We start from the raw sequence: 17,158 nt of genomic DNA on the forward strand, positions 1-17,158 counted from the left end.
GCTTGATTCTTTCACTGATTTACAGTTTTAGATTACATAATTTATTCTGCTTCTGCAAGCCAAGAGGAGGACCAGTGAATTAAAACCATGATATTGAAACCATGACCATTGGAAGTCTTAACAGTGTCTTCCTTTGATTTTATACTGTGCTATGCTTTGTTACTCAAGGCTCAGTAATCATAAAGATCAGAAATTGATATCAGAAATACCAAGTTTTTAGATATTTGGGGTTTGCACAGAACTACAGAATACAGAAAATGTAGCTGTATTTAATAGGTGTTTCCCCCTTAATCACAGTTCTCCATTTTGCTGTAAAATATTTATAAAAATTCAGTATTTCAAGCTATATTGCCTTCTTCATCCACTAAAGGAGGTTGGTTAAAGACATTCTTGTACTCTTGTCTCCGGGCATTATCTTTTATCAAACTACAGCGGTTTACAGACCGCCCTTTTGGGGCGGCCTGTTCCCGCCCCTTTTCTCGCCAGATTGGGGCCTTAGCTGCCACAGTGGCAGCCTCTGAGGTCCCGATCTGCCGCTTTCCAGGCCGCGGGGAGGCGGCAAAAGGCCACTTCCCCACGGCCTGGAAAGGGGTGTCCTTGGGGCTTCTTGCCCCAAGGACACCAGACAGCGGCGGGGACGAAGAAAAAAGGGCCGCTCAGCCCCTTTCTCATTTGTGTTGCTGGCGCAGCCGTTTAAAGGCTGTGCCCAGTGACACAAATCTGGAAGGAGCTCCGTTTTGGAGCTCCTTCTGGCACTGCGGAAAGGGCGCCCCAGGCGCCCTTGCGCAGCACCAGGACGTCACTTCCGTGCTGCTCCGTTTGGAGGCAGCGCGGCCGTGACATCCCAATAGCATCGCCCATGTAGAATGGGCGCCGCCATTTTGTACGTACTAGGTATGTACTAGGTTTAGGGCGTCCAGAAAGGACACCCTTTCCTAACCCTAGTACGTACTTTTTGTGCGTCTGGAACGCGCCTACTTTACCTAAATGAAGACCAACCCACAGCCACTAAAGAGTGAAAAAAATCACAAGGCCAGACTTTTAGTACACAGCTGGAAGGTCACTCTTAATGGTGTGTTCCTGTGCAAGTAAGGTGGTTCTAGCCCATCCTACTGTATGTGCATGCACATTACAGTACAGTACTATATCACAAACAAGCTTCATTTATATACCATTTCATACCGCCTAAGCAGTGTCTAAGTGGTTTACAACTGTAAGCTAATTTGCCCCCCAACAATCTGGGTACTCGTTTTAGCAACCTCAGAAGGATGCAAGCCTGAGTCAAGCTTGAGCCACCTTAGCTGGGATTGAACTCACAACCTTATGGTTTTGAGTGAGTGGCTGCAGTCCCGGCATTTAACTACTGCGTCAGCAGGGCTCACAGCAGCAAGTCAACCGATCATTTGTTTGTTGGCACATATTTATGGACAATAAGCACTGGTGTAGCTGCTCTTGCTTTAAAAAACCATGTTCACAACTGGACTGTCAACCTATACTTGGTTTTTTAATAGATGGCCACACCTTGCTCAAGCCTCATAGCAGGGGGAATGCAACATGGTTATTAACGTTTACAGCACAATACTGTTCATTAGGTGCAAATCTATGTAATGAAGATATTCATATGTTTTATAATCAACTAAGCTTACAGCTCTTACACTGAAGTACTGATACCCCTAACTCACCTAGGCATCTTAATAAGGACTTTCATCCGATTTCTCATACGGAATGCAAAATCTCTAGCCTTCAGTCAAGATGACCTCTTCTTGTTGTGTTAAAACATTTTTTCTGCTCTACAACTTAAGACAATTGGAACTAGTTGCTGTTCTGAAGCCAGTATCCAAACGTTGAAAGGGCTGATGTGTAAATTATACTACTTTTTTAATTGTCATGCTTTTAACTTTTTTATGGTGTGATCTTTTAGCTGAATATATTTAATAATTCTCAGACAGGAGGCTGCCTTACACTGGTCAATTTAACCCAGTATTATCATTGATTAGCAGCATCTTTGTAGGGTTTCAGGCTAGATTCTTTCCTAGCTCAACCTAGAGATCCCTGAGATCCCCTGGTTGTCTCCCATCCAAATACTGTCGGACACATCCTAGATTTGCTTTCAGAATCAGAAAGTGGTGTGTCCTGGAAAATATGATGGAGTTGATCTTTGTAAGTTACCATTGTGTCTGCAACAAAAATATTAATTCTGCACAAAAGGCTAACTTCTGTAAGCTACGAACTTTTCAGACTACATGTTCAGAGCAGTTTTTAAATCTGCAATCCAGCTGTTTGAGAGGAGGGACAGGGGCCTCTACAGCACTCCATTGCCCACTTCCCAAACAGCATGTGTGATTCTGGCTTTATAAAAAATCTCTGTGTTCACATGCAGTCTGACTTGATGGGCTGCCGTACACTTAACAACATTTGTGTGTATGTTTCCATCCAAGGGATGAAAAGGCAAGCAGCTTGTCACTATTCACTCACTTCTATTCCATCCAGGTGGGCAGATGCAGAGTTGTTTCTTAGAAGGACAAGTGCATTTGTGTTCAGATTGATGTACCAGAAATGATTCATTGGTGCGTACACATTGGAGGCAAATTAAAAATGGTTGTGGACTAACAACTATGTGGACTTGATGTGGCTGGTAGAACAGGTCTAGGTGAATCAAGATGGTAGACATTTTGATACCTTGGTCAAAACCCTGTATCACAGTTAAGAACGCATAGCCTGGAGTTACACACTCATGACTGTTACGTAGTCATGATCCCTTTGTTGTTATTAATCGCCTTCGAGTCTCGATTCATGGCAACCCTGTAGATAGATCAAGACTCTCTATCCTGCACTGCTATGCTTAGTTCCTGTAAATTCATACCCTTGACCATAATAGAGTCCATCCATCCAGCATGTGGTCTTCCCTCTTTCTACATCCCTCCACCATTCCTAGCATTATTGTCTTCTCCAGTGAGTCGTGTCCTATGATGTGGCCAAAGTATGACAACTCCAACTTTATCATATTGACTTCAGGGGGATCTCTGCCATGATCTGTTCTAGGACCCATTTGTTTGTCTTTTTGGTCTTCCAGAATATCAGCACTCTATTCCAGCACCACATCTCAAATGAACTTATTTTCTTCCTATCTGCTTTTTTTACAGTCCAGCTCTCACATCCATACGTGGTGATGTGGAATACAATCGCTTGTATGAGTCTAACTTTAGTGCTCAGTTGTATCGCTTTGCTGTTTAGGATCTTTTCTAGTTCTTTCATAGCTGCCCTCCCCATTCTTAGTCTTCTTCAGATTTCTTAACTGCTGTCCCTGTTCTGATCAATGTTTGATCCAAAGTATGGGAATTCTTTATTATTTCTTTTTCAGATCCCTATGTAGCCCCTAATTTAGGGCCTACATAGGGATTGTGATAGTCCCTCAATCTCCACTCACCAGACAGCAGCTGCTGCGATCAACCCATGTGGAAAGCAGCTGGCTGTTGCTCCCATCCCACCTTATATGAACTGTCTCTGGTGCGAGGAGGAACTGCAACGGTGAGCCTATTTTACCTGTCCTGGTGGAGATTGCTCACAGGAAAGAGTGGAAACAGCAGCTTTCCAGACTATGGGAACAGAGCTCTGTGGGTCGCAGCAGCTGCTTCATGGTAAGTGGAGATGGCAGATGTGCTGGAATTCAGTGCATAGACCTCTAAGTATGGTTCTTGCACATATGTAAAGAAATTACTGGAATCTCTCTTTTTTTTTAAATGCTCAAATTGAATCCACTTTCCAATGAAGTTAATCAGGTATTAACAGGGTTTAGGCATACCTGGATCATTTCCGTCAACTATGGAATCATAGAGTTGGAAGAGACCACAAGAGCCATCCAGTCCAACCTCCTGCCATGCAGGAACTCACAATCAAAGCACCTCCAACAGATGGCCACCCAGTCCCTGTTTAAAGAGCGCCAAAGAAGGAGACTCCACCATTCTCCAAGGGAGTGTGTTCTACTGTTTAACAGCTCTTGTTGTCAGGAACATCTTCCTAATGTTGAGGAGGAACCTCTTTCCCATTGCTTCAGGTCCTACTCTCTAGAGCAGCAGAAACAAGTTTGCACCATCCTCACTATGACATCCATTCAAATACTTAAACAGGGCTATCATATCACCTCTTAACCTTTTCTTCTTCAGGCCAAACATACCCAGCAGCCTAAGTCCCACCTCATAGGCTTCATGGTTTCCAGACCCTTCACTACTTTGATCGCCCTTCTCTAGACATGCTCCAGCTTTTCAATGTCCTTTTTGAATTGCGGTGCCTATAACTGAACATAGTCTTATTCCAGGTGAGGCCTGACCACAGCAGAATAGAGTGGCACTATTACTTCCCTCGGTCGAGCCACTATATTTTCATTAATGCAGTCTAGAATCGCATTGGCTTCTTTAGCTGCCGCATCACTGTTGGCTCAAATCTTTCAATTATTTATTTCTCCTTTCACTATTGCATGCAGGATTTTTTCCTTCTTTGTAAGCAGTGATAACAAATCAAAACAAAAATTGAAAATGAAGAAAAACTCATTCATCCTTAAACATAATTAGGCACTGTTTAATAAAGCATAACTGGTTTACCATTACTCTTTTCTCTCCCTTGCCTCCAGGAAATGTACACAAGTAAAGCTTTGCTTTGACATATATTATCTCAAAAGGTGTTTGTTTTTTTTAAATACAGAAGCAATAGTTTCAAAGTAATTTTCAAGTGATGTGATTAGATCACCTTTGTTTGCTGAGAAAAAAATGCAGTCAGTACATATATTTCTGTTTCAAGTAGTTTTGGGATTAATGGATCCTTTGGAATAATGGCTAAGAGATCTATGCTGATCAGATCAATGCATTAAAAAAATCAAGAATGGAAAAATCAACATACACTTTGAAAAAAGCATTTTAAAACTTCTCCCTTTGCCATAGCGGACAAATACTTTGAAGTAATATATTTTGCATGTAAACAAGAAGGAAAAAAGTTCCCCACCCATTGCAAGATGTCAGTTCTTCAGCACATCTGCCCTGACAAGCCCAAATGCCAAGATTACTTAGTACCTCTGCAAACAAATGCTGCATATATGGTTCCTCGCTTCCATCCCTACATGTTCATAGCTTCATAAATAGAAATGCTGTACTTTTATTCAACAACTGTTTGAGATGATGACCCAAAAGGCCATAATCCCCACCAACCCAGTAACAACAAGGCTCCAGATACATAGCTTTGGATGCCAAAATCATATTGCTCTACTGGGAAGAAGCAAAACTCATTATTCAGTTTTGGGGGGGAGGCAGAAGAGGGAGATCTCAATAGACTGGTATCTGAGGTTACCAGTACAAGATGAATTATGCACTGGTTGTTCACATACACACACTGGGTGTCTTAGAGATAACCTGGAAAGCAATATCCTCCCCTCAAGAGATGTATTTCTGTGTTTTTCTGTTTTACTTCTACTTCTCTAGGCCAGCCATCTCCAGTGGATAAAATAATGGTCTATTTGACTGAAGACAGGCTGTAATCTAGGTAAATTGGTAATCTAGGTAAATTGGTAATTTTTAAAAAGCCTTTTTTTTACATTCCATGTGAACTTTGTATAAAATATTCATAGCATTTACAACAGGAGTGTAAACGCTGCTATCCAAACATTTGTCTTGTATGAGTGTCATTGTTGTCTATCCATTTCATGCTGCCTCCTGTACTGTTCTGAATCTCCAGAGCCAATTTACACGAGTAGAGAATCGAGCCATACAGCTTTCCCTGGATATTATCCTCTACAGACTGCAGGTAGGGAACCGCCCCTCTGAATGCCTTCCCGAAATATAAAAATGTACACATACAAAGCTATTATGACAGAGATAAAACCAGGCTAGCCATTTGTCACTTTCATGGCTGTTCGCAGACATCATCCACCATTCCCTCCCCAGATCCCACTTCTAGGAAAACATTCAACTCACCCATCCACCAGCAAAAAATAGTACCAGGGAAAATGGCACCACTTGTTTCTGTTCCACACACATAAATTGGCTATAGGTGTACTTCAAGCAACAAGTAGTGGCAGATTAAATGAGAAGTAATAAGCGCAGAAAAGGACCATCTGGGGCGGGCAGACATGCCCGGGCAGTTTGATCGACCCACAGGGGCATACTGTAGAGGCCAATTCAAAAAGAATGGTACAAAACCAAATAAGAACAGCTTTACCTTTGCACTATTCTTTCTGAATCACCCTGTAATTAAAAAGATTATTCTGGGGAGAGGAGGTAGCACTAATCACTTTTCTTTCTGAAACGTTCCAAGGAAGATGAGCAAAAGGATGACTTCCATTAGCCCCATTTGCGGCTTTGACTTCGGCAGATTTGCTTATTTGTGGATTTGGTTAATATGTTCTCTCTAGTAATTTCTATGTCCTCCAGCACAACTTTGCTGGAAGTTGAGCACAGAGTTGCTCTGGAGAACCTAGAGAAAATAAGAGGAAAACACTTCTATGGTCAACTTCTGGCAGATGTTGACCACAGAGTTGTGCTGAAGGACCTAGATTCCTAGAGAGGTGTTCTCTTTTTTTTTTCTCTCTGGGAGCTGAAGTCTTTATTTAATTTTTATAATATTTCCATATACAAATATATCCCTACATTCTATTACATTTTAACAAATTATTTTATATACCCCTCAGTGCCCCCCCTTCCCTGGAGCCATTTCCATCCTTATATTCTATCCAGAATTTCAGTTCATCTTGTGGAGGTAATCTTCCATCTTCTTTTCAGAGGTGTTCTCTGAGGTTAAAAAAGTTGTTTTTTATTTGCAGTTTTTTGACATTCCCAGGAGTCTTGTGCCCTGAACCCAAGTGAATATGGAAGGCCCACTGTACTATAGGCTCTAGTATAGTACTATACTATGCTATCTATACTATACAATTTACTAGTAGAGTATATAGTACTCTGAAATAGTACTATAGTACTGGAGCTCGAGGTGAGACACTGACTAGGGCAGAATATGCTCTCCTCATTCACAATCCTGTACTAAACGTTTCCTGCCACAGTCCTTGGTTTGTTAACTCAGGCTGTATCCACACTGCAGAAATAATCCAGTTTGTCCCCACTTTAACTGCCATGGTTCAGTGCTATGAAATTCTGGGAATTGCAGTTTGTTGTGGTACCAGAACTCACTGACAGAGGAGGCTAAATGTCTCACAAAACTACAAATCCCAAAATCTCACAGGATTGAGCCATGGCAGTTAAAGTTAAAAACTGGATTATTTCTGCGGTGCAGATGCATGCAGCCTTAGTCATCTATGGTTACATTCTAGCCTTATGTTCAGCATTTTGCTTTCAAGTCTTGAAGCAAATCTTATGTTGGCCAAAACTCTCCAGGGGGTTTATTATTTTTATTACAAGTTGTAACAAGCTGGAGGAACTCACCCCGGTGGAGCTTACTGATGGAAGAATAAGAAAGCCTTCTGTGCCAGCCAGAAGGGAGGAGTAGGGCCAGCCAAGCTGGAGAAGATAGGAGGCTGCTCCCCTGACTGTTGGCTTAAGCAGAGTAAACTGCAGCAGCTGGGAGAAGACATAACAACAGCAGCAGCAAACAGCTTAATACAAGCTGACAGGTGTGTGTGTGGTTTGTGTGTGCTTGTTAGGGGTAAGAGAGAAACAAGCAGAAGCAGCTAGCTTGGCTTTACCTGCAGACTACCCAGTCAAGCCAATCTAACAGGCTTGGCTTTACTTGCAGAGTATCCAGTGGGGAACCCAATGGAACAGGCCAGTCTGTTTGTACAGGGATTTCCTCATTTTTGCAGGGAAAAGCAAGCAGCCACTAAGAAAAGGTGGATAAAGTCGGACATGCATTTCAGGATCCCATAGCAGGGAGGGAAAAGAGACAGGAAAAAATGGGATTTGTCTAGGGCCCACAACCTTTTAGTGTTCTCTTCCTGGAGAGACATCACATCAGTATTTCTTCAAGCTGCCAGTTGTTGTCAAGGGAATGTGACTACTTTTATTTGCTTGTCAGCATGTCCAGGGGAAAGGCAGAAAAGTAACAATATGCTCATGAGATTCCAAAAGACATCTCTCTCCCTCTCCCCAGGACTTCACTATCCGGACATTTGAGATAGTCGACCCTGAGATTAGCCAAGGATAATTGTTTGGATGGCAGTGCTTCGCATAGACAAGCATGAAAAGGAGCAGGCAAAGGAACAAAGGGGAAGGCTGGGCAAAGCACTCGCTACTCGCTCAAAGCAGAAGATGCAAAACCATTGGAAGGAGGAACACTGTGATCTTGCAGTGATAGAAAGCAAGAAACACAGAACCTGAGGCTGTGAACCTAGCAAAACAGAGACGGCTGGAGGATGATCAGGATTACCTGAAAGTTGGTTTAGTTTTTTTCTCGATACCGCAATGTCCCACACTAGTTTTGGCAGAGCCTACGGAGCCACTGAGAGAAGCAGTGATCTGGAAGGCTAAGCTTGAGGCAACGGGAAGGAAGCCATCTCAGAGAACTGGTGATCAATCTCCACAGTTGATTTAAGGCATGAAGTGATCCCTAGCAACATTTACAACATTTGTGGTTGAAATGAGAAGAGGGGTGTGTATGGACTGGAGTTACAGACTCCCCTCTCATTGTGACTTGCTCCACTTCAACAGAGCTGGGCTATTATCCAATTCTGAATGCTCAACTGGTAAGCATTTATTTCAGAATCCCGGCTGTTTGATTTTAGTTCCCCCCTTAGAAGTACACATTCCTGACTTCCCATTTTCAGATTATCAACTCCAGTTTCTTTGTTCCTTACCTCTTGGACAGAACTGTTCTTCTCCCAAAGGAAAACTGTTAAAAGGAAGGTGACACATCCCACCCACCCTCACCTCTAAGGAACAAGAAACACAACTCAAGGCTGAATCAGAATCATGCCACCCCTCCAGCCAAGTCTGGAAGGAAACAGGAGAAAGTCCTGAGTTGCTCCTGGTGGCTTTGTCTTCCTCCCGCAGCCAGTTCAGTGGAGCAGGCAGCCTTGTAGACCCCAGACACTGCCAACCACAATTGGGCACTGAAGTTGGAACATGAAGGACGTCTTGCACCTCAAGCACCAGGAACAAGGAGGTACAAGTAGGTTGCTGGCCTTGGTCTTCCCCTTGAGAGTTCTCCAACTCAGAATGAATCTGGGATCACTTTTAAATGAGGAGTTCCTTGCAAAGAAGGTGATTGGTAAACAAAGCACTAGAAAGAGCCCCAGTGGCCTCCAGCTTGTGGGAAGGCAGCCAGAGGGCATCCTGTCAGAACCGGCCCGAATCCATGTGAAGGTTTTTGATCTCCAACTCCAGTTGTTTGATCTGGACATCCCGCTGGATCAGCACTTCACGGAGCCTCCGGATTTCTTCCTGCTGTCGGTAAAACATCTGCAGCAGCTGGAAAGCAGAGATTTCATATGTTAGTGTCCTTATCTATCAAGCATGATAATGCCATTTGAAATGGTATGGAACTCAGAAAGGGTGGCGGGGGGGGAGAGAGATAAAAAGACAGTGAACAAGTACATAAAAATGTGAACTGGGAGCAAAAGGAGAGGCATGCCACTGGAAGATGATGCAAACACCAACACATAAAGGCTATACTGGAAAAAATGTGCGATATGTTCTGAAAATTCATCACTTACACAGTTAATGAGCAAACCCATACACACACACACACACACACACACACACACGGATCCATTCCGGGGGGGCATCAAAATAAAGGCTTGCGCATATTCAAGCCTCAGAGGCTTGAATGGGGCGTACCTGCCATTCGAGGGCACAGATCCCTGTATATGTGTGTGCGTGTGTGTGTATAATCAGAGTCAGTATGGCATAGCGGTTCCAGTGTTGGCCTATAACTCTGGAGACCAGGGTTTGAGTTCCAGTTTAGCCACAAAAACCACAGGGTGACCATCTCTCAGCCGCAGGGGAAGGGAATGACAAACTTCCTTTGAATAAATCTTGCCAAAAAAGCCCCATAATAGGGTCGCCTTAGGGTCATAATAATAATAATAATTTTATTTATATTTTCCCGCCTCTCCCAGGTGGATCGAGGCGGGATTACAACCCAATATCAATATACAATATACAAGTACAATTCACAACAATAAAACCAACAATGTAGTACAATAAAATATAAAAATAGATAACAGTTAAAATGATACTAGCTAAGCAAAAGAGGAGAGAGATGTTTCAATCTAGATCAAAGAAGTAAAATATGTCTTATAAGAGATTAGGTGGGTAAACTCGCCGGAAGAGATCCATTTTAACTGCCCTCACAGATCAGGAATGGCGTAAAGGCATATAACAACAACTGTATAAGTGTGTGTGTGTATCCCCCCTTGGTTCACATTGTCTCTCTCTCTCACACACATGCACACACCCACACACTCAAGCTCATACTTCCATTGGCACATCAACGCAGAGGACAGTCCCCAGACTGCAGCCCATACAATGTTGATGGGAGCAAAAAAGTCCCTGCATGCCTTCCAAACTCTTATCCAGCCTCCATCACACACATTTGCTATAACCTACTGGATCCTGGAGCCCAAGGAGAGAATAGGCCTCTGTTGTCCATAGTGCCTGTTCCTTCATGTATTAAGAGCTGTTACCTTTCTTGTTTTGAAACTGGCGAGGTGGTCAGAGGTAAAAATATGAATGCAAAATAATTGCTTATGGTGTCTATTAGGCCCAACTGAGCATCTCTGTGCTCCCTGTGATACCGCCTGAAGAAATGGGTTCCCTTCTGGACTTAATGTTTTCTGTGGGTGGAACTTAACCTTCAACTCCCACTTTGAACTACCAGGCCTGGTTACTTAATAATAAAAAAAAATCACCAATGTGTTTTCTCTCTGTCATATACCATACCTCGTTTTCTGTCTTGGGCGGAGGGCACTCAAATACATCGAAGCCATTAGATAACCCCACTGGCTTGTCTTCCTTTCTCTTTTCCTCGGATTTCCAGTAACCCCATTTTTCTTGGATTCTGCTTGACTTGGGGTCAGCTATTCTGCCCTGGTACTGGACAGGCTCTGTTCCTTCGAAGGATGGCTCTTTCTCAGGAAATGGTGGTAAAGAGTTAAAGATTACAGAGCCTGGCCTGAGAGACATCAAGACAGGACCTGAAGGCAAAGAAAGGAGCACAAAGATCAGGTAATACAAGTGTGACTTGTAAAAGACTAAGACACTTTAACCAACAACAACAAAAAAATAATCCTAAACTTCTGCACCAAGACAATCAAGACAAAAGAAAAAACGGATAGCTAGACCTGCATTGATTATTTGAATTAAGTTGTTTTTAAGTATGTTCTGGGTTTTGCTGGACATAGGGAAGGGCAAGTTGCTATAAAACCTCTCCCATAAACAAAGTGATGAGACTGTGGGATACTCATTTCCTGGAGATAGGAGCAGAGAGCCAACATGGCACAGTCGTTTGAGCATTGGACTGTGACTCTGGAGACCAGGGTTTGATTCCAGCTCAGTCATAAAACCCACTGGTGACCTTGGGCAACCACACATTCTCAGCTTCAGAGGAAGGCAATGGCAAACCTCTTCTGAAGAAACCCCCCCCCCCCAAAAAAAAACCATGATAGGTTTGCCTTAGGGTTGGCAGAAGTCAGACTTGACTTGAAGGCACATAACACACACACACACAGAGGCACCAACAAAAGATCTGACAAAGAGGGTCTTTTCTACTTCCTATCCTCATTATGTCACACTCATGTTTGTGTCTTGCTTTTCTTCTAAAGAGCTAAGAGACCATTGCATCAGCATAAAAACCCCAGGGTACAGGTTAGACCAAAAGGGACTGGCGGAGCACACACTATGAACACCATTCCTAAGAACAAAAACAGACAGTGTCACATCTTGAAAGCAATATCCTAGCTGACTTTTATACATTATTACTAGCAGTGTGGGTCCTCCTTTTTGGTAGATGTTGGTTTGTGGGGGCAATTTTTATCCAGCTTTCATGGGTAGATCTGCAGCTAACATAATGTGGTATATAGACCGGACAGCTGGGGCAATTATTTTTATTCTGTCTTTCATACATTAGCAGTGCTGACCTTTATTAGCACCACTTAGCCACTCCTGTGCTGTCAGCGCTGGCTGAACTCCAGCTGTCATCGGATAGATGTCTTCCTGGTATGTTTCAGACTGCAAAGAGATAGCAGAACAAACTTATTACATCTGAGCAACTAGCCTCCACAGCAGCCCCATCCTGTTCAAAAGCCACTTCTCCAAAGTGGAGACACCTACTTACCCGCCGAGGCACAATCATAGAAACTGGCTCAATCAGGCATTTGACTGGTATCAGTTTATAGAATCGGAAGATCTCGCAGGATGAGACATCCAAACCCCTCTTTGGCATGATACCTGAAGATCAGGAAAGGTGGGACTGTGATAGGACCAAACCACATGTTCAGTTGTCACATGGGGATGGGAAATTCTTCACTATTCCTGCTCTTCTGCAAAGGGTCCGGGAGACAGGCAAGGAAGAAAGAGGACTGAGGGGGATGCCTGACTGCCTGCCACCTGCTTTTCTACCACCATGGCCATTTCCTAATCCTTTTCTCCAACTGACAGAGAAAACACATTTCCCTCTGGGTGTGACTTCTATCTTTCTATATTCATTAGATAACAATTAATAAAGACAGGAGGAGGAAGTCACTCACAAGAAAAAAATCAACTCATTTGAGATGTGGTGCTGGAAAGGAGTGCTGAGGATACTATGGACAGCCAAAAGGACAAAATGGGTCCTCAAGCAGGTAAAGCCAGCCATACCTCTGGAAGCCAAGATGGCCACATTGAGGCTGTCATAGTTTGGCCATATAATGAGAAAACAAGACTCATTGGAAAAAACAATAATGCTGGGAAAGGTGGAAGGAAGAAGAAAGAGAGGAAGACCACACACCAGATGCATAAACTCAATCAAAGAGGTTATCGGTCTAAAGTTGCAGGACCTAAGCAGTGCAGTGGAGGACAATGGGCCTTGGAGATGTCTTATCCACAGGGTCGCCATGAGTTGGGGTCAACTCAATGACAGTTAACAACAACAAGTGGGATCACCAGGTAACAATGGCCCTGGAGAAACGGGTCCTGTAGCACGTCCTGGCGATGCGCTAGGGTTGCCTCCAGGTGCTGTTTCTAGACACCCCACAACCCTAGGCCATCACCAGGATGTCGCAGCTGTGCGGCACCATATACACGATGTGCACACTGTGACGTCACTGCCACGCGCCTTCCAACAGTGATGTTCTCACGCCACCGCAGACAGTTTGCAGCAGCGTGTAAAGTAGCGGTCCTTTTGCTTCCGCATAGCTGCGCCACGCAATTTGGATGCTGCAGCACGGTTATGTGGAAAAGAGAGGCGGACGCTTTCTGGTGGGCTGTACCCCGCCAATATAGAAAGTTCTGTCTCTTTCACAACCCCCTATCTTACTCAGTAGGTAAGCAACTCTGGCCCTTTGGTTGGAATTGCCAATGGGACCTGCAACCCAAAAGCAGCTGGAAAGTCACAGTTGCTCTCTCCATCACATTATTCCATCTAGGCCTGCTATGGTACAAAATCTTGGAAACAACATGGAACCGCTATAGGAGGGGAGAAGGGATGACAGTTGCATTGTCTTCCACAGATGCAATGCTGTGGAAATAGGGTTGTCATAATTCTCTACTAAAAACCAGGACAAAATGTAGGACAAACTTTAGACCAAAATATAGGACAATTGTAAGATAAAATTAAGCCCAAATTGTAGGACATTTAAGGTCCTCAATTTTTCTTAAATGTCCTACATTTTGGTCTAAATTTTGTCCTACGTTTTGTCCCGGTTTTTAGTAGAGAATTATAGCAACCCTATATGGAAAAGACAGAACAGTTCTCCTAGCTGTGGTCCAACAATGCTGACTATGGATGGTGGGGTTGTAATCCAACACGTATGGAAGGCACTGGGTTGGGAAGCTGTTTTAGGGAAACCAAAAAAGAAAAAAGAAAGGAGAAAAGCTGGGCTGCACAGCTGTGACAAAACAGAGGCGAGAGAAAACAGGAGGGCCTGTTATCTGCCCAGGACCAGCTGTCCCTCCCTTGTCATATCAGCTGCTCACAGGCAACTTTTTATCATTATCCACAACATACTCACCAATTCCTTTTTGGGGCAAAGGAGAGCGGTATTCCATCAGGTAATTTAGGTATGGCTTCTCCGAACTTATCTCATAGTATCTGATATTCCCATCTCCCTGGAGATAACATAAAAGACAAAAGAAATAATTACAGCATTTTTATAGGGTTTTTTGTGAGTTTTTTGGGCTATGAGGCCGTGTTCGAGAAGAGTTTATTCCTGACGTTTCGCCACGTTTCACTGTGGCTGGCATCTTCAGAGAATGCTGGCACGGAAGGGAGTGGGGTATATATCAAGGACCTGTGCCCATTGACTACAACTGTTTCTTTCGTTCCTGGAAACTCATTGAGGAACAGCACCAAATATTTCATGGACTGGCTCTGGTCACTTTGAGAAGCGCTGAAGCAAAGCATCACCTGGTTAATTTTTTAATGCATAGTATCTTCCTGAACATCATATATTTTTGGACAGTGATAACTGACATTTCAGCACAATGCCTTTAAGAAGTTTGCACTTATATGCTTAACTCACATAAACACCAGTTCTTATGCAGGAGGAGTTTTTTAAGCGGGTGTCAGTCCAGAGAAAGAAATTGCAAGTTACTAATTTGACTGTGGTCTTCCAAGTTTGTTGCTGTTATTGTGTGCTTCCAAGTCATATTTTGATTTATGGTGACTTTAAGGTGAACCTATCACAGGGTTTTCTTGGCAAGTTTCTTCAGAGCGGGTTTGCCACTGCCATCCTCCAAGGCTGAGAGAGAGTGACATGCCCAAGGTCACCCAATGGGTTTCATGGCCATGCTGGGAATTGAACCCTGTTCTCCAGAGTCATAATTCAATACTCAGACCACTACACCATACAGGCTCTCAAGCTCACTACTCCCCAAAACAATGTTCTAGCCTAGTAATGGCCAAATATACACTTGAATCCTGGGAGGCATCCCCATGTACAACTATAGCAAATTAATACCATTCCATCCTATCTGGAGTTTGTAGTGCAGTGAGGTATTTAGAATGATTTAGTACTTTTCCCCTAAACTCCAGCATTAGACCTCTTTAGCGGAGAATTATATCTCTGTAAACTACAAATCACAGCATTCCATAAGATAGAGCCAGGGCAGTTATAGTCTTATCAAAATTATAATGGTATGGAGATGTATCTAATTTTAGTAGGCTAAGAGTTTTGTTTTTTCAGGACCAAAGGGACAGAAAACAATTAACTGTATCTGTTGGAGACCTTTGTGGGTATAATTTAGTGATTCCCAAACTTTTGTCCTCCAGGTGTTTTGGACTTCATCTCCCAGAATCCCTAGCCAACTTGGCCAGCAGTCAGGAATTCTGAGAGCTGAAGTTCAAAACATCTGGAAAGCCCAGGTATAGTCTTTAAGGTCATTGTTTTCCAAGGGAGCAAGAGATGAAATATGGCAGGAGTAAGACAGAAGGTAATTCCAGTATCTGGAAACTGTCCACTCATCACACCCACACACCCTGATTTAGACTTTGTGCCGAAGATAAGAACTCACCTTGCCCAGGACATAAAGCATGTTAGTGTCTGAATCATAGAAAGGAAACAAGAGACCCGATGAGCCGTCCACATCCTCCTCGAATAAAGGCACAGAAAGATCACCCTGCATGGAAAAGAGGAGACAGAAACTGCTGCTGTAAGTTGAGGACCACAAAAGCTTTCAATTACACGATTCCGTTCTATCTGCAGTCTGAAGCTGTGAAGAAGACCAGATGTCACCATATCAGCAAAAATGTGGCCTTACTGTATCTGAGGACATAATATCATTCTGCAGCCCAAATGTCATTTCAAGTGGAACAGAGTAATGCTATGTATAGTAGACAAGAAAGCTTACACGTACTTCCCAAACTGCTGCAAATGCAGCCCTCTTTGAACCTTAAATAACAAGTGGCCACTGGTCTTCTTCATCTTGCCATAGTTCAGGCATCCTGCTTAACTCTTCAGTTGTTGGCCTATAGCTTTTGTTTGCTTACATACAAAATTGTTCTGGGGAGTGTGAAGAGATGGTTCTTAGTCATACCATTGGGAAAATAAATCAGGACTGTGCATTATTTGTATTATTTCATTTATATGCTGCCTTTCTCCTGGAAAGGGACCCAAGGCAGCTCACAGATAAAATCAGTTCAAAACTTTATAATAAAAAATTAAAACCATCTTGTTAAAACAATATACAGTAGGCTATTGGTATCTGCTGGGTTTGGTTCCAGGATCCTCCAGGGATACAAAAATCCATGTTCCATTAAATACAATGGTATAGTGGAAATGGTGTACCTTAGATAAAATGGCAAAACCAAGATTTGCTTTTGGAATTTATATGTTTTTCAAAATATTTTCAAGCCATGGATACTTGAATCCATGGATAAAAATTCCATAGATGCTGAGGGACGACAGCAAAACTAAATTAAGCATACAAAAATGAAAAAAAAAAAAAAAACCAACATACTTCCACTTTAGCTTAGCTGATTTCTGCTTTAAAATGCAGTGGTGGCTGGCAGCACCTATGTCAAGGGAAGGGTAAATCCACTCTGGGATGTAATCTGAATTTAAAGGCCCTATCCAAAGTGTCAAGCCATATCTGTCAAGGAGGTATCATATTTTGGATAGTTCTTATTTTATTTTATATGTTCAGCATCCTTTAAGGTTTGCACCAACTGTCCTGGGTGCCAACAGCTGCCACAGTTAAACTGTGCAGAATTATGTTTTTATGTAATTAGATTAATACGGTAATAATAAATGAAGTGGAGTCGAGAAAACAATGGGAAAAAGTGAAGGCCCTTTAGAACAGCCCACTACAATAACAACAACAAAAATCCTCCCACTCATTATTTTTAAGACTCTGTGCTACAAAGCTTGGAAAAGTTCACCTTGATTTTCCAAAACTTGGAGAAGTTTATCCAACCTGAACTGCATAAATAAGGCAATTTGACACCACTTTAACTGCTATGGCTCCATGCTTTGGAATCCTAGGATTTGTAGTTTGTTGTGGCACCAGAGCTCTCTGACAGAGAATAATAATAA

At 42.8% G+C, this 17,158-nt stretch overlaps 1 protein-coding gene across 2 annotated transcripts in view; it reads right to left on the reverse strand.

The window, feature by feature from the left end:
• Positions 1–7,918: 7,918 nt before the first annotated feature.
• The window catches only part of CORO2A (coronin 2A), a 73,856-nt gene continuing 64,616 nt past the window's right edge, over positions 7,919–17,158 (reverse strand). For both annotated transcript variants that reach the window (XM_042454935.1, XM_042454936.1), the window contains exons 7-12: positions 15,639–15,743; positions 14,138–14,234; positions 12,265–12,377; positions 12,068–12,158; positions 10,872–11,125; positions 7,919–9,398 (exon numbers count right to left, since the gene is read on the reverse strand). In XM_042454935.1, the coding sequence (XP_042310869.1) occupies positions 9,267–9,398; positions 10,872–11,125; positions 12,068–12,158; positions 12,265–12,377; positions 14,138–14,234; positions 15,639–15,743 (792 nt within the window). In that variant the 3' untranslated portion in view covers positions 7,919–9,266. The remainder of the gene's footprint in view (positions 9,399–10,871; positions 11,126–12,067; positions 12,159–12,264; positions 12,378–14,137; positions 14,235–15,638; positions 15,744–17,158) is intronic.

Source organism: Sceloporus undulatus, chromosome 2 (assembly GCF_019175285.1).
Source record: "Sceloporus undulatus isolate JIND9_A2432 ecotype Alabama chromosome 2, SceUnd_v1.1, whole genome shotgun sequence".
NCBI classification, from domain to species: Eukaryota; Metazoa; Chordata; class Lepidosauria; order Squamata; family Phrynosomatidae; genus Sceloporus; species Sceloporus undulatus.